Source organism: Gavia stellata, chromosome 4 (assembly GCF_030936135.1).
Source record: "Gavia stellata isolate bGavSte3 chromosome 4, bGavSte3.hap2, whole genome shotgun sequence".
NCBI classification, from domain to species: Eukaryota; Metazoa; Chordata; class Aves; order Gaviiformes; family Gaviidae; genus Gavia; species Gavia stellata.
Genome location: NC_082597.1, coordinates 19172263 through 19191437, shown reverse-complemented (window position 1 = coordinate 19191437; position 19175 = coordinate 19172263). Strand labels below are relative to the sequence as shown.

General features: G+C 37.2%; 1 protein-coding gene across 1 annotated transcript in view; it reads right to left on the bottom strand.

Moving 5' to 3' along the window:
* Positions 1-19175, bottom strand: part of TAFA5 (TAFA chemokine like family member 5) — a 367242-nt gene that overhangs the window by 255641 nt on the left and 92426 nt on the right. Inside the window, exon 2 of the mRNA XM_059817195.1 lies at positions 2530-2616. Within this exon, the coding sequence (XP_059673178.1) occupies positions 2530-2616 (87 nt within the window). The remainder of the gene's footprint in view (positions 1-2529; positions 2617-19175) is intronic.

Below are 19175 nucleotides of genomic sequence, written 5' to 3'. Positions count from 1 at the left end.
TCTTGTATGGAAAAGTTAATAAGCTAATATATTTGGGGGGTTTGTTACTTCCTCCCACCTTAGTGGAGGTGGAAAATAAAAAAAATCCGAATTCTACAGGAGTGAATTTTACTATACAAACTCAAACTCACTGACAACTTAACCAATAAGCTCTTTGACCTATAGCTTGAACTTTAACCAGAGAACTTTCTTTACGTTTATTTAGCTGTTGACTTTCTACCTCAAAACCTAGCTATCACAAAAAATGATCAGGAGATGAAGTCAGGCCACAATGGACACTTTTAATTCTCTCCATTAGCGATTCTTACTGTAGTAAGTAGGAAAGGGAGCTGCAGCAAAAATGTAGCATATCCAGAACAATCCAGGCACGTCCACAGTTAGTTAGAACAGGTTCTGAACATACGAGGAAGAGACGATGACTGCCTCTGTAATGTTTGAGCATGTTGGGTGATATTACTGAGGGAAGAGGTTATCTAGTTGCTAATAAGCTAGTGGAGGGGAAACAAATATTTTTCAAACAAATGTTAAGTGCAGATGCCTTAAAAATTATTCAGAACCTCAAATAAACAGTTGAAAATTGTTACATGCACAAAATGAACAATTATTACATTTTAAGTATAAATTAAAATGGGTTTACCACTATGGCACTCTTTTTTTTTTAACCTGAAAACACTCATGATTTCAAGAGATCCACACCTGCATCAGACTGTGATGTTAAAGGAGGCCCAGAATTTTAAATAGTAAGTTTCTTCTGGGTCTGTGTTCAGGACTTCATTCCAAAAGCTTGAATATGTAAAGGAGAAAATGGTTTTTAAATTCATAATTTAAATCTTAGAACACAAACTTGTTGGTCATTCTGAAATACAAACCAATAATTTTACAAGCCATTCATGTATAATATAGTTCACTAGTTCTTGATACTAAAGAGAAACAAAAAAGTATTAGCCAGTCTCTAGCTTTTATTAGATATGGCCACTTAATACTAAATGGTATAAGAAATATTTTGTTCAGTAGGATGAAAATGGATTACTGCAAGCTAATCTGAGATTTATTACTGGACTCTGTGGAATTAACACACTGGAGGCCCATCTATGTACACCTGGGGTGGGATAATAGCAGGAACTGCAGATTAATATAACCTTCCCTTGCATGCACAACCTCTTTATTATTTGCTTGCCTGTTTCTTTTTGTGGGAAGTTTATTTCTTCTATTTACCAGATACATCAGGCAGCCTATAGCTTACTGCAGTTAGTGAAGTAGCCACTGTATAGAAGCTTCCCACAAAACTTGCTGCAAAATGCGTATTTTTAAAGGGAAACATCCTCTTTGTTTTTGTTTTGAACTGTGCTGTTCTAATAGGAACCATTTTTCTGCATGCTTACATTGTTTTAAAGCAGAAAGCTTTAATTACAGTATGAAATGAAGCATCTAAGATTTTGGCATTTAACGAAAATGCCAGCTATTAAAATAGTCCCCTTGGCACATGGGGCAGTATTATCTCTGTTAAGTTGCAACTTAAGCTAGTGACAGTGCACAGCCTGAACTAACTTCTGTAAAAATCCTGGAGACATTGTAGCTGATCCAGCTGGATTTCAGCTGGATAAAACATTACAAAGAGCATTATACAAACATTGTAAGAGATAGAACACCCTTCTCTACAGCAGAGTACACACACTTCCTGGACATTGCTTAATCTTAAGTGGAGAAGGAGTGAAGTGGATCATGGACCGCTCTTTGCGCCAGCTCCTGGGAGGTTTTAGCATCACACCTCTGCTGGACTGTCCCGATCATCATACTCATCAGCAGGCTTTTGAATAAGAGACAGAAAGCTTTCTCTGATTTCTTCACTGAATGCACACTCAGTGAAAGCCCCACACTGACACCCCATATCTATACTTCCCTTCATGCACAGGTTCAAGTTCACCAGCCCACATGTTTTTAGTTGTCTGTGTCCATATCCAAAAGGGCAAATGAGTCATGACAGCTAATTTCTTCTAACTGAACAAGAGTGTCTAAGGTAGTATGTAGACAGAAGAGATGATCTGGGCATTACATCTTGAATGTCAATTTAAGCCTTAAACTAGCATATTGGTTAAGCTGTGCCCACAGAAACAGTTAGCTTTGACCCTAAAGTCACAGTAAAAATCTGAGTATGACTTACCTCACCAGTATACTAATATAATGGTAATATTATGGCATTACATTAGTATAATATTATACATTGAATGGCTACTATAGAAAAAGTAGACATATCAGAAGTGGGTAATGATGAATTAAAGTTTTTATGTATGAATTACCACATACAGATTAGATACCGTATTTAATTTTTTAAAATACTTGTTACCTTTTTTTTTTTTAACAAAAAAAGTTTATTTGGTTTTGTTTAACATTTCAGAGGAAATTGGTATAGTCTGTTCTGTCAGTAATGGACAGAATAATAGGTCAGTAACACAGTTTATTATAAACGATACGCTCTCAATCCATGCCATAGTGCTTTGAGAATGTGTCATCACTTGGTGATTTCCTTACCCAGCTCAAAAGCATCTTGGAAGCACCCCGGGCAATGTCTCATATACAGCCATTGAGGGTTATCCGCTCCAAAATAGCTGTTATAATCTGAATGGAAGAACCATAAATGATTCAATTGAAATCACTTCTGAAAATGCAAAAGGAAATGAACACAGAATAAACTACAACATTAAGGGGTCTAACAGCCCGCACACCTGAAGATTTAGAATTGAAGACTTGGGCATTTCCCTATACAATCACCCTACTGTATGTAACAGCTACTTTGAAATGCTGCGACCAGTATTCATAAAATTGACCTTCACTAGTTTTAGAAGAGTTTTTTGCATCATTTCAGATATAAGTTAACCAAACACATTTAGCTGCATCTGACATAACTGAAACTTGGTAAAGGAATCTCTCCCCCTCTCTCCTTCTCTCTTTGAAAGAGGTTAAGTATTCATGTCTTCCCTATAAAGGAGATATAGTATAGTACATAGCACTTACCTAGTTATAGCCTTCATAGTAAAACCGTGTTAAATAAAAGCTTAAAATCTAATGCCACCAAATGTTGGATCCACAAACAGCTTGCTGTGGGTTTTTTTTTTTTTCCCTTTATGGAGAAACAATGCCAAGAAAAAAATATCTTTTTTTCACAGAAAACTAATGGAATTCTTTAAAACCAGAACAAATCAAACTCCCAGAACACATGACAATTACTTCTAGGAACAAGGGAGCAGCAAAAGGCAGTATACTAACTCGAATATTTCTTACAGTTAAATATGATATTTTAGATTTATTTTGAATGCCAACCCCATTTTGTATTGTTTTCTTCTCTTTGCCTACACATAACAGATTTTTTTTCTTCCATTAGGTACCATTAGGTTTTAAATTTTTTTTTCATAATCACTTCAGAACAATGTAGAGGAGATATGAGAAGCAGGTGGGTACTTTATGTAGTAAACTGAAATACCAGATAGTATGAGCAAGATAATATCTAATTGTATATTAAGTATTGCCTGAGGGATCAGCAAGGGAGAAGTTACTCTGTTGATGTAAATATGTGCAACGGGCATTGATCCTAAATACATGCCATAGGTATGAAGGTGTGTGCTGGTTTTGGCTGGGGTAGACTTAACTTTCTTCATAGCAGCTAGTATGGGGCTGTGTTTTGGATCTGTGCTGGAAACAATGGTGATAACACAGGGATGTTTTAGTTACTGCTGAGCAGGGCTCACACAGAGTCAAGGCCTTTTCTGCCTCTCACCCCACCCCACCAGCAAGTGGGCTGGGGGTGCACAAGGAGTTGGGAGGGGACACAGCCGGGACAGCTGACCCCAACTGACCAAAGGGATATCCCATACCATATGATGTCATGCTCAGCATACAAAGCTGGGGGAAGAAGAAGGAAGGGGGGGATGTTCGGAGTAATATGGCATTTGTCTTCCCATGTAACCGTTATGTGTGATGGAACCCTGCTTTCCTGGAGATGGCTGAATACCTGCCTGCCCATGGGAAGTGCTGAATGAATTCCTTGTTTTGCTTTGCTTGCCTGCGCGGCTTTTGCTTTACCTATTAAACTGTCTTTATCTCAACCCACGAGTTTTCTCACTTTTACTTTTCCAATTCTCTCCCCCATCCCACCTGGGGGGAGTGAGTGAGCGGCTGTGTGGGGCTTAGTTGCCAGCTGGGACTAAACCACGACAAGGTATTTATCAATAATGTTGTCCTATCTGGATAGAATCACTATATGACCAATGACCTCCTACTGTGAGAAATAGCTGCAATTTACTTTGCCATAAGGAAAAGGCCTTACCCTTTCCAGATTATGTACCCTGCTGCTTCTCATGCAGAAAAACATCCTCAAGAAGGCAGTCATTAAAATATAGTAATGCAGCTGTAATAGCTTGAGTAGGTTTAACTGTTTTCCTTTTCCAGATATACTGGCAAAGATGTGTATCTTCCTTTTGACAGACAAAACATAGGACAAAAAATTTTTAACAGAAATTTGAATTTTCCACTGTTTGTGAATGCTCATCTTTTTTAATTAGCTGACTATCAGAACTGAGTTTTGTAAACAGGCATCTTTTGGGTTTTTGAATTGTTTTTTTCAAACTATATTAATCTTTATCATCGCAATTATTTTTTGTGTTTGATGCATACAGTGTATCAAAGAGGATTAGTTTGACACAAAATGTAAAATATTTCCTATTTTTCAAGAAGATAAAAGTAATCCTTTGAGTTACATTTTTTCCTGAATATTTTGGTAGAGATTTTGTTGTCATTGCAGTAGCCTACTATGAAAATACATTCATACAGGAATTTTTTGGTAATGAAGGATTTGACTTAAGTAATGCCTAATAAACAGAAACATGAATAAACTCGAAGTTGAAAAGATATGTTATGGTATAAAACAACTGGGAGAAAAAAATGTTTCATTAACAATTGTTAATGATGCTTCCTCTCCTTGACTTTATTGATACTTTTTATTCAATCCTGCATCAAGTTATATTACAAAATCTGGAATTCTGATTAAGAATCCCCTAAAACAGATCTTGCATTTACTGACAAACTGAAAGAAAAGATAGCTGTACTGAGTCTTTAGCTAAACCCAGAAAAAAGAATACAATACATGAGGTCGGGAGCAGCCTAATGGTCCTGAATCCAAGTTAAGATTAGGAGTTGATCTTCGTGGCTCCTTTTGTAATAAGTTTGTACAACACTGCAATAGTGTACTTTACCTCTTTCTTTCATTTTCAGTTCTTCTGTCCAGAGTACTATATGTTACATATGTGTTAAACCCCATCCAATCCCCAATACTCAGAGAGAGGAAAAAAAAAAAATGACAAAGCTCTCTTCTCCTGCATAGTGAGGAAAGTCTAACCATAGCTTAAAACAATATTCATCTTGAGAAGCCATCATCCTGAGAAGCATTTCCACTATCACTCATGTGGGTACTTCACTAAAAACAATCCTATTCAGTACATATTCAAACAACAACAGTGGAGGGATGGACTTCACAGCAAACTGCACATTAATAACATGCAATCCCATGAACCCCAGAACAAATGAGGCCTATACTCCTATATGTTTACATCTTATAATTGATTGCAGGCTTTGATTTCCTACAGTTGGATATTTTTTAAGACCACATTGGTTCTCTACATTTAATACGGTAGGAGAGGACATAGTATCTGTTCGCACCATTGGGACATTTATAGGGTCTCTGTCTTCTGATGATCACCTATATTCATAAACCTTTTGAAACTTCAATATTTGATACTTATGACTCTCTGAGAAATTTGGTTGAACTCAGCCCCCAAATTAAAAAGTTTTACATGGATGAACAACAGACATCTTGTATCCTGAGCCTCAACAACTGCAGAGACCTCTTCACTGTCCTCAAGGACTGCTCACACTCTTCCAGGTTCCTTACTTACATAATTTGTCTACTGCCAGTAGTTTCTACAAATAAAACAAGCCATAACAAAATAAAACCCTTTATGAAGTCTTTGCAGCATCTATTCCCCCTATTCTCACCAAGTCCTCTACAAAGGCCTTGGGAATATTGGATATTCTTTTCCTTCTCCTTGGTGCTAATGCTGAGCCCCATATTCAGATTTTAATACTCTACAGCACTCAGCTAGGCAAATTATCAAATCAAATTACAGTGACTTACCAATTTACCTCCCATCAGCTCTAAAGCAATACCTTGTTAACCTGCTATAACTGTGTTGTGTGTCTGAACTGAACATGTATGAGTGAAGGTTATTTCAGAAAGAAAGGACAGACTGAAAGAGCAGCTTATATCCACAAGGAAAAAACAGGGTAGACATTTGAGCAAACTGTTTAACTTTAAAGGCAATTAGGCAATGGAATGACTTGCCTGAGGAAGTAGTTTAGACAATGTAATGAGAAGTGCTTAAAATAGAATAAACTATTTGCGAGACAGATACAGATGTAAATAATCCTCCATGTTTTGAACGAGATGAATCAGGAGAGGTATCTTTTCTATTCAAATGCCTGACTATAAAAATTCTATTCTCTTTCCTTGGGAACAGCTTTCAAACTTATGACTGTTTACACCTGTTCTGAATACTAAAGTGAAACTGCACTCCAAAAGGCAGTTTAACCTTACTGTATCATTATAAAGTAGATTTATTCATAACAAGCATCTATGAAAAACTTTCAGCAAAAAAGGCCTTAATCAGGCAGATGCACATTGTTGCAAAAATGGATTGTTTCTCTTAAGTGCTTATATGGCCCCATCGCTATAGTATCCAAGCGCCTTACAAACATTAATGAATGTATTCTCACAACACCCCTGGGAGATAGAGATAGTATTATTAGCTAATGCACAAAGAGTAGCTTGTCCAAAGTCACACAGAAAGTCTGTGGCACAGCCAAGACTCAAAACTGTGATTTCCTGCCCACTGCCGTAACCATGACTATATTCTCCTGTCCATATACAGCATTTCAAAATATGTTACATGTAACCTTGGATCTTTACACAGTAAGCCTTTCTGTTCAGCTGTAGATCCAACCCCTGACTTAATAAATAAAAATAACTTTGTTTATCAGGAAGCTTCATTATGGCAACAAATTTGCAGGTTACTGAAACAATGACAGTTATATGGGCCATAACTGCTTCTGATACATGAGAGCAGTGAAAGAGAATTCCCTGATCATCACATTCAGAACAGGAGGCATCATATCCGGAACATGATTTTGACACCAAAATATTTTCCTTCAGATAATGTAAAGTGTTACGTTATAGAGACAAGGCTGGTTTTGAGAAAAAATTTAAAAAAAAAAAAAAAAAAAGCCTAGCTGTATTCCCTACATAGTTCCTTTTGGATAAACTATTTCTGTAATAAGACACATACAGTATTTTCAGTTTTAATGAGGTCAAATCTGGAGGGACAACTGCAGTAAGTGTATTTAGCCATGAATATCAGAGAACAGAATTTAGTATTATAACAATGCAAATACATGATTTTATAAATATATGTAGTTTTGCAGTCCTTTAGATTCATTTCAGTGAATTCAGAGATCTGATCAAATGATAACAGGATTCTCCTGAATCAGGAACACAGCAACTTGTCTTTCATTTTGGCAGAGGGGAAGCCTAGGCATTACATTTTTCCACAAATGCTGAACAATTTAAAAAGAGAAAATAGAGGACAACTGCATAAATAATGGAAAAGGGTATGAAGGTGTCATAGATCACAAAGTGAATAATGAACAGAAAAATACAATTTTGTTCCAACAAAGTGAAGTATAATTTTGGAATTCATTGGCAGAAACAAAAGACAAGGTAAGTAAGTAGTGTCTCCTGAACTTCACTCCTGAAGTTCCAACAACAGCGCTTTTCTCAGTTTGTGGCTTCATGATTTAAGCAAGATGCATATAAATTAGACCTGGTTTTAATTAGAGCTACCAGTATAGCAAGGGGGATTTACATCAGATGCTAATTGAAAACAGCCCAGCTATCAGGACAGATAAATGATGGAGCAGATTATCATTGATAGGGAATCCACATCTCAACATGTGTTTAAGAGCAAGTTAAACAAATATCCATTAGGGGTGATCCTAATTCACATAAGAGGATAGACTAGATTGTGTCCTCAGATCCGTTTCAGTCTAACACATATATTTAATCACTGTACAAATAGTACAAACAGCTGTTCAGATCACTTATTCTCCAAGAACCCCTATTCTAGAATCCCTTATTCCCTCCTTTTTCTCTCCCTCTCTTCCTGCCTCTCTTTCTCTCTTACTTTGCCTTTCTCTTTCCCCTTTTCTTTCTTCCCCCCTTCCTCCCCCATCAGCTCTATCTCTCCCTTTCTGTCTTTCTCTCTTCCTTCCCTCATCCTTTCATCCCTCCCTCTGTTCTTTCTATATGCTTTTAAATTGACACATGCCTGGTTGGACTGGAAATTCTTTAGGTGTCTACCTTTAGCAACCTTAACATGTTAAGGAACATCCTATTCTGAGGGGACAGATGTCTGTTCCCTATAAGACTACATAAAGATCCAAATTTAGATAAAATGTGATTTAAATTCCTATCATAACTTCACTACAGGACCAGAAAACTGCAATGACTGGGTACTTCTGGGTAATTTTTATTATCATTTTTATTACTATTGAGTAATAGAAAAATTATGAAGATAGACTGTATGTTAGCAAAATTATCAGATTAGAAAAACAGAGACTCTTGCTATTAAAGAGCTTAGGTACTCAGGTAGGTTGCAGGAATAGCTTTTAAATTTCTCAGAGTCTCCCAAGTCCAGGGCAAGTTTTTCTTGCCTCTTCCTGTAAGCTACCTTACGTTTGCACATGCAAAAAACATACTCTGATTCAAGATGATGAGTATCGATCATTCTGTTTCATAAAAGCCAAACAATTGTCACATGGAAGAAAAAAAAAAACAGGTGTCCTGTACCATCAGTTTGTCTTATTTCTTTTGAGACTGTTTAAACAGGGACTGGATGGGCATAACTGGAACTGCACTCAAATAAAAGAATAATAGGATTAAATAGTTTCTAGTTCCAGGTGGGATGCAGTGTTTAAACAGTCAAACAGGATTAGAGGAAATGTTTCTAATGAAAGACTAAAGGAAGACTTTAAACTTCGAGCACCCACTTGGAGCTACAATCCCCTCCAGGTCTGCTTTGCAAAAATGAGATCAGACCATGCTATCTGGTTAGAACAGGTTACTGTATTCATCCTGCTTTGTCCCCAGAGATATACAGCTGATTGGGAGAAACTTTTCAGTTATCTGAAATTGTACAAAAGCCATAATAATATCAACAAGTGTATTTTCACTATGTGAAAGGGCAGCCTACATAGCTGCCACTAAGGAGGAGTATGGTCCCTTATACAACCAATTCATATCCACTGGAGTACAGTTTATTAGAATGGCTGTATTTATGTGCACTTTAGAAGTTACTGTATAAAGGATTCAGTAAAAAACATGCACCATTTGGCAAGTCCAGAAGTGCACACATGGAGCAAAGTCCTCACTCAAGGAGAAAATGAACCTTTGCCTAGAATGTGGAGGAACCTGCAGGATGCTTTTCAGAAAACCTCAAAAGAAAGGCTACTGAAGCTAAAAGCGGGTACCAGAGAGCCCACTTACAAGATGTTAGCAAGGGCCCTCTGCTGTGAAGTTTGCGGAGTGCCTGGCCAAACACTAATGAAAAAAGCCGCAGGAATCCCATACTGGAAACTGAAAGTTAAACTGTTAAATATGAACATATGGAGCTAGGCAAGCTGTAGGAGTCTGAGCTAGTTGTGATGGTTTAGACAATAGCACTTGTCATTCCTCACAGGAAGATTATATCAATGAAAGGACTCTCAAGAGTTGTGAGCATCAGTTAAAATGGATGGCTTCACTTAAAATGGACAATACCACTGACATAACCAGCAAAGGGAATGATGATGACTCAGTGAACAAAAAGATTATAAAATGTTATTTGACATTTCATCATGAACAGCATTGTGCTAATTTTACCAGAAGCTAACCAATTGTCAACAACATATAGAGGTAAGATCTTAGAGAATGGCACAAGCAAAGCAAATTCATTCTCTCTTGTGAAAGGTCTCACTTTCATTGTCTGCATTAGTAATCTCCAATCTGGCAAGTGAATTCTAAAAGACAGTCAGAAATCTAGTTGTGGGGTGGTTTTTTGTTGGTTTTGGTTTGATTTGGTTTGGTTTGTTCTGTGTCTGTGCTTGACTGTGGGAAAGCACACAGTCTTTCTGACTCGCTCAGAAAACAAGGGCCCAATGAATGAGAAAAATCTGGGGAATTACTGGTAGCTATCACACAGAAGCTCAAAATGAAAACATGAGACTGCCTAATGTAGCCTCATTTCACTTGGAAACACAGATAATTTCCTCTAATTTCATAGAATCATAGAATCACAGAATAGTTGAGGTTAGAAGGAACCTCTGGAGATCATCTACTCAAATCTTCCTGCTCAGAGCAGGGTCAACTGGTGATCCAGGTCACTCAAGACTGTTTCTCTGTCAGGATGTGGATCACCACAACCTTGGTGAAACACCTGTTCCAGTGTTCATTCACCCTTACAGTTAAAAAAAAAAAAAAAAAGAAAAAAAAAGATTTTTCTTATGTTTAAATGAAATTTCTTGTATTTCAATTTATGCCCATTGTCTCTTGTCTGGTCATAATAATTTAGGCAAAACTTAACCAAAATGTAAGAAATCAAAGTTGATAGCAAAACTTTATGTAAGTCAAATTGTTGAGTCTTTCTTGAAAGGAAGGATACTTCATATCACATCTGGTATTAATTCCAGTGAATTAAAAAAATTAATTGCACTGTTGGTGGTTAAAGAGTCATAATTATGTTCCTATTCATGTGCTGTAATATATGTATAATGACATAGTTCAGTCTACAGGAAGAACTACCGTAACAAAATAACTGGTGATAATCTCAGGGAAAGAATGTCTATCTAGCTGTTTCCATGAAGATGGTGCTACTACATCTTGTCAGATACATCCTAAGGAAATCAGTGAGTAATTCAGTCACAAGATGGGAACCCAACTTGAACCCAACAGACATAGAACTATGCATCTTGTAATTCAAGTGCTAAGCATACAGACTAAACTATTATGACCCACTTTTCCGTCTGCACCACAGTGGATGTAGACCAGCAAATAATTCAAATTGAAGCCAAGAAGTAAGATAAAGAAAAAATGCAATAATATGACCCTTCTTTATGCTACTCCAGTTGCAATAAAAGCTACACCATTACAGTAAGTGAAACCAAAGAAATTCTATTAAACCTGCACATAGCATATGTTTAGATTAAGTTTTATTGTAGTCCACCTGATTTAAATTATAAGATGATGGACTTAGGTAAATTAAAACAAATACTGAAGAAATTAAAATATACGCAAAAGAAGAAACTGAGCCCATAGATCAATCTGAGAACAAAAAAAAGTTAGAAATAACCAGGATATTGCAAAATGATGGTTTTGTGCTGGTCATCTATTTTCTCAGTTAAATTTTGCATTCCTTGTATTTGAGTCCTCTTTGGTGTATAGGTCTAGTTTTATGATCTTGCCTTTTGTAGTTGCATGAAAAGGTTCAGTATGTGCAGATAAGAATGTCTATAGAAATGCAGGTAACGTACAATGGTAGGGAGCTCCTGGGAATAGCTAAACAAGAGTAAAATCTTCTGAAAGATGAAGACAACTTAGAAAAGTCTGTTGCCTAGCTGCTTCCAAACCTACTGTGAGACCATTCGAGAAATGAGGTGAAGATTTTGAGACTTTTCTGTCCTACTTACACTAGAAAAATAAACATTTTTAAGCCTGGAATATGCAAGAGCTACATTGTTACAGAATATAGTATATTTAGTTATGGTGAGTATGTATAGTTGTCGTATACTTCTGCAATACAAGTTGCAGGACCATCTGAGCTTACCCGTTTCTGATCCTGCCGCTATTAGACTAAGATTTTTTTGCTCTTTGCCAAAAGTTAATGGCTTGTGTTTAGGAATTTGATAAATATGTTGTATTCAATATGGTGAGAATGAATGATTCAGATTCATAACATCCAAAGTCTCAAATCATATGACAGACAGCAGTACGTTCCTTGCAGTCAGGTAATGGAACTAACCAAAACAGGACCTTTGATCTACATTATTAAATATTTGCAGTTGACACTAGGTCAACATTAAACTAGAGAAGAATCATAAAACACTATTCCAGTGCAATTGTGACTGGGATCTGTATTGTCCTTGATTTACATCTTAGCAAAAAGAGAAAGTGATGGCTATAGCTATCCGTAAATTAGGAAAGGGTTGCTTCCTTGCAGTTAGTGATGCACTCACAAATTTCCGGAGAAGTTACTTCAGCAAATAATCACGACTATGTAATGTCAAGCTTTGAATGACAGCCAGAAGGACTTGGTTCCAACAAATAATACTTTTACGTGGGGTATTGCTCTTATTTCTGACATAGGAAATTTCTAACAGAACTTAACAGTAGCATGCAATACTAGCTAACCCATGTATCTACAGGCCACCATGGCAAAGATACTTCTTCCATGGGCTTCCATGTCCACAGAAATGATACTGCAGTCAACTCCACATGAATTCTGGCAATAAGCTAAGTGGATAATGTATTCTTGCTCCAAAACTTTATATAGTATTTATGTCACATGCTCAGTATGAAAATGACACCTACCTGACTCCCTAAGAAACAGAGATTTTCAAAACACTGACAAAAGCCTGAACTAAGGCAGCTAACAGTGATTATTGCTAAAACTGGAGGTTTAAGGCAACATTTTAAAGCCAGTGAGGAACATACATATAGCATATAAAAAGTGAAAAGATCAATAAGATTTTCAAAGTTTGGTCAAAATATCAGAGATTAAATTCCTAATGACTGAGTAAACGGATTAAGGAAAATTAGAGCAGTGTTAATTGCGTCTTTAAAATTCTGCTGGTTTTATTTTGTTCGATTAATAGTTTGAACTTTTCATCACTACTGAGTAATATAACAGAGTAAAATCATATTGCATGACAACCCAAAACAAGGGATTTGCAGGGAAGCGGAGGGACAATATCACATCATGCTATAAATTAATGCAACGAATTAAATAAGAAGAAAAAAAGAGAAACAAAACAGTACCCAGTATCTTAGTTTGCTTCCTCTCCTAAGCATTAAAGCAGAAATATTTAAAGGAAGGACTTTATCACAGCCCTCCTAAAGGATGGGTTTGCATGACCTCAGAGGAGGTAGAGTATTCCATAAGGAAGACGAGCAATACAAATAATTGTTTATAATCTGTAAGATTTATTATAAATACATTTTAAAAAACTTTTAACTGATCATTTCTATATAATGATTACATACATACATAGGTTATCATTGAAGCAATGCTTCTTAGTGCTGCCATGAGCTGTCCTTTCAGCACCACAACCAACCACATCACTAGCAATTGTTGTACTTCTTCAATTCCTCGAATTAACTCCAGCAGTTAATTACCTTACGAAACAAACAGGGAGCTGCCATCATTTTCAGACTAGAGATTTATGTTTAAAAGACACAGAATATTCAACCTGAGATCTGAGTTACACATATGTAAAAGTAGTCATTTACAATGAACTAGAAACCCTAATAATTTTATAAACCACTATTTTTATAGGAGACAACAAAGAAATTATTTTAAAACCATGTATTTTTTAAATCTCTATGTGTTTGAAAATCCTGTTGCAAAGTAAGAAATTATTTCAGCTCAACAACTGAGTATGCATAATAGAATTCCTTCAAACAGCCAACTAATTATACCAAATCCCATGATATAAAAATTGTTTATATAGGTGATAACTGTAGATTTTCCTTCCAAAAGCTTTAAGTGTCTATGTGACAGAAAATTCCTTCTCTGTAAGCACTAATAAGATCATCTGCAGCAACATCTTTGATGTGCTGCAGGACTGTGGTTCTTAGTGAATAGAAGAAAATGGAAAAAAATATTCTTAGACTGTAAATCTACTACCATTTTTTTCTTTTCTTTGGGTCAACTATGCACATACATGACAAGAAGAGATTAAAAAGTCCAGGTTTAAAACCAGCACTAACTCCACATTAAGACTCTATCTTGACTGTAGAAATAGTTTCAAAGTTATTGCCCTCTTCTGTTGAATGTTTATACCTTTAAACACTGCTGCAAATTTCAGATGTAACTGAAGTATAATAGGTAGGAAGAATTTATGTTTACTCCCTTTTGATACGATGAAGAGATTGTTCATGCTGGAAAGTTCAGAACTCCACCTTGTGGTCATGATTTTAACTATATGTTGAAAACAACTGGGGAGAAGAAAAGGAACACTGAGATGCAATCAGGGAAAGCAAGAGAAATTCAGGTCTGAACTATGGTGAATAAATTCTGTGGAGGTTCATTTGGAAAAGCTTGCAAATTCACTTAAGACATGTGAGGCAAAGCAAAACCATAGAATGTTTTCCTTATTTTGGAAACAAACTTGTAGAACAATGTAATGTGTAATATTCACTGTGAAGATAGATAGGCTTCCATCACTGCTCCACTTTTTCAGTCAAACCAAATGACTGAAACTTAGCACATACCTATATTTACAGTGACCGCTCTATGGGTTCCTTTAGCTTTCTTCTAGCAACAAATGCTAAGCATTCTGCTGGACTTGAATTGTTTAAGGAAATCCAGACCGACCGTCTCCCACCACAGAGGGCAATAAATAGCAGATAATCAACAACACAAATGCCATCACTCAATGTTCAGCAAATACTCTGCTAGTAAAATATCCATCCTCTTTTATTATTAAAACAATATGAAGGGAAAAGAGGACCTAAGCCTCTGGAAGTTTTCTCCAACTTAAAATAAAATTATCATAAAATACGGCTGACGCACAGAAGCTGAAAAATGCATATGCATATATAAGAAAGTCTCAGGCACTGCCATTTTCTTCCCATGGTTATGAAAAAAAACCCCAAAACCTGGATGTTTTAATTTATAATGCGGTGGTTCAATCTTTCATTTTACTATAGAATAGGAGACTTAAGGGTGACAAGGTGGCTGAACAAGTTAATATGCCAAATTCCTATAATTCTATAGATGCTATGATTTATCTGTTTGTTTATTTTGGGGCAAGGACAACGGGTTTTGGGGATCCCTGTTTCCTTTCACTATACTGCTGAGTTGTAGTTAAGCATCATATGCTCTACTGCTGATCTATCTTTGTAGAAAACGAATTGAATTAGCTCATCTATTAAAGAATAAGGAAAAAATACAAATTTGTCTACTAATACTGTTTTGTTTGTTTGTTTGCTTACAGTATTAGTCTAATTAATTAATTTAGCTAGAAAAGTCACTACCATGCCACAGAAAGTCTTTTCCTGAAGAAAAGGACACTATTTCATAGAATCATAGAATCCTTTCGTTGGAAAAGACTTTTAAGATCATCAAGTCCAACCATTAACCTAACACTGCCAAGTCCAACACTAATCCATGTCCCTAAGCTCCTCATCCACATATCTTTTAAATAACTCCAGGGATGGTGACTCAACCACTACCCCGGGCAGCCTGTTCCAATGACTGACAACCCTTTCAGTGAAGAAGTTTTTCCTAGTATCCAGTCTAAACTTCCCCTGGCGCAACTTGAGGCTATTCCCTCTTGTTCTATCACTTATTACTTGGGAGAAGAGACCAACACCCACCTCTCTGCAACCTCCTTTCAGGCAGTTGTAGAGAGCGATAAGGTCTCCCCTCAGCCTCCTCTTCTCCAGACTGAACAACCCCAGCTCCCTCAGCCGCTCCTCATAAGACTTGTGTTCCAGACCCCTCACCAGCTTCGTCGCCCTTCTCTGGACACGCTCCAGCACCTCAATGTCCTTCTTGGAGTGAGGGGCCCAAAACTGAACACAGTATTCGAGGTGCGGCCTCACCAGTGCCAAGTACAGGGGCACGATCACCTCCCTACTCCTGCTGGCCACACTGTTTCTGATACAGGCCAGGATGCCGTTGGTCTTCTTGGCCACCTGGGCACACTGCTGGCTCATATTCAGCCGGCTGTCAATCAATACCCCCAGGTCCTTTTCTGCAGCGCAGCTTTCCAGCCAGTGGTTCCCCAGCCTGTAACATTGCATGGGGTTGTTGTGACCCAAGTGCAGGACCCATCATTTGGCCTTGTTGAACCTCATACAATTGGCCTCGGCCCATCGATCCAGCCTGTCCAGATCCCTCTGCAGAGCCTTCCTACCCTCAAGCAGATCAACACTCCCGCCCAACTTGGTGTCGTCTGCAAACTTACAGAGGGTGCATGCGATCCCCTGATCCACATAATTGATAAAGATATTAAACAAGACCGGCCCCAGTATCGAGCCCTGTGGAACACCACTTGTGACTGGCTGCCAACTGGATTTAACTCCATTCACCACAACCCTTTGTGCCCGGCCATCCAGACAGATTTTTACCCAGTGAAGAGTCCACCCATCCAAGCCATAAGCAGTCGTTTGAACCTCTTCAGTCACAGAAATGCTTGAGGTAAAAAACAATGAACCTAACCTATCAGAGATCCTCCGCTTTTCAGTATATGTAGCAAACCCCCATTCCTTGTCAGACATGCCTTCGTTCCTGGAAGTACCAGTGTGTTGCAAGAGATATGAATAGCTTTACATATCATCACATACAAAGTGAAGGAGAAGACATCATTAACTATTTCTTTATGTGCATGTCTAAGCCCTCACACACTATCAGAATTGTCCCACAGAAGGATACAGATAGCAAAGTAAAGACACTCTGCCAATCTTCTTAACAGAAGACATTGGAAATAGTCTTAAAAAAAGTCTTCCTGTGTTTACTGTACATCAATTTATTGTCCCCTAACAGCTCACACTAAAAACAACGTCTGCATGCAAGTGCTGTGCACCCCTGGAGTAGCTATTACTTCAGAAGACCACTGTGTAAAGCTTGGAAAACAAGGACCAAACCTTTTCCACAAATAAATTAGTTCTTACCTGTCCCTGAAATATACTCTCATGGAACACCATGTGAATATACTCTTTAAAATGAATCCATTACTAAAAATGAATATGCACAAACCAAACATACAACCCACATATACACTGGTACATACCTATTCTGACATGAAACTAGTAGCGATAGCAATAACTTACTTACAAGGCTTGCATACAATTATAAATATCCAGGTCATGACAGAAAAAAAATATACCTGCCAAAGGAGAGTCAAATCTATAAAGCAGCTATAAAGAATAGTAAGCTTTTATTAGTTTCTAGCATGGCTGCCTCTTAATGAAGTGTTGTTACCATTATTCTGTGCTGCACAAACAAAGCAACAAGAATGAAGGCCTGCCAAACGAATGCATGCAATTGCAGCAGAACTCTGCAAGACAATAAATGTTTTAGTGGAAGGAATTAAATACTTTTCTTATCTTCTGTTGGTTCCTATAATGACCAATGCACCCTACCTTGAAGTAGCTGATTTAAAATTGAGCTCAGTGTATGAATTATTGAAACATAATAGACATTAGGCAAAATGGGCAGACACAAGAGTACATCATACCAACACTTCTCCAAACACCAAACATGCACATTTGCACTTGTATGTACATCAGTTACCAGGGTCATAAAAGGTTTCCTAGATCCTCTCTCCTCTCAGTCTCATCTTTTCCCTGGCAAGAAGCCTACCTCTCTCTGCTACCCTCAGATTTCTACTACTAACCCTGCCCACAGCTCTCCTGACAACAGCAAAGTAGACAGAAGTTTCCTTTGGGACTTCTACATTTCTGTATCTTATTTTCCGAATTTCCAAGTCCAAAATTCACCAGATACCCATGTATCATTTCTACATTTTATGCAGCATTCTCTCTGGTGGTAGAGAATAGCAAGTAAAGCCCTATACTGGGTTATTACCTTCTTGGCTGTGATGGCTTTTCATAGCTTGTAAATGTATTATTTTTGTTTCAGTATTTCAAATGCCCACTCTTAAGGATGGTTTATGTATGCACTGCGTCTGTGACAGTACGTACTTCTTATTACAATTTTTATGATACAATGACTTCTGGAGAGGGAATCCACTGGCAATAACTGAGGGCCACCTTCTAAGTGAAAAATTCTTTTCTCAACAAACTTAGCCTACGTGCCTTTATCACTGCCAAATTTCTACACGATGAAATAATCAGAGTTCATATAAGGGACTGCTTTCATTGGTGTAATTGGGTATGGACTGTCTGTAATTACAGATTTTCTTCAAGCTGGCAAGATTTTTTTCAGTTTCTCAGGGATTCCACTGATCTGCTAAGGACCAAGGAGCTCAGCTGAGCAGTTTCTAGGCACCTTCTACTGCACTGACCTCAAGTATTGCACCTGCTCTGGTACTTCCACTTGCTGACTGTGAGATGCTGCCCTTTTTCACTCTCTTTTTTGCAAAGCCACCATTTATGCTGTATGGTGCACCATCAGCCAATGTTACTGACAATCCCCTGTATTAGGAAAAAATATAAAAGTAGTTAAAGAAAATATACATTACAGTAGAAATTCCACTGAAAATCGAAAACAAACCCCTACAAAACTAAACAAAATGAAGTCCTGTAAGCAGAACTTTTGTTTCTTGAACAAAAGAACTGAAGAAATTCTAAAAAGCAGATATATAAGGAAAGGATCTTAATAAGGCTTCTACAATAAATTCCAATCAGTGTTCCTGGTGAAATACATACTGCTTTTACTTTTACATTTTTAGAGAAACTCTATGGCTTTCTCAGTGATCTTAAGTTGCATTGCCTACTAAAGTTCTTCAGTAGTATCCTTGTTAGAATCTGTATAGTCTGTTGTGAACTACAGTGAACCACAAAGCAAGCCTACAACTTAGGACAATTAGCTATGTCAATACACAGGTTATTTTCACATCGTTATTCACCATTCTCAGGTAGCCAGGATACCTGTTCACACTGGTGAGATTTTAAGTAAGTCCAGCACTTTCTATTTAATATTTGTAAGTATATACATGCAAAATTTGTTAGAACATATGTGGCACTTCATATATTATGTTTGTTTTCCAAAGACCAAATATCTCAAATTTATCAAATATTTCTGATATATATGGCTACAGTCATAGGTGCCTTTCCTTTCTGTGAAAAAATA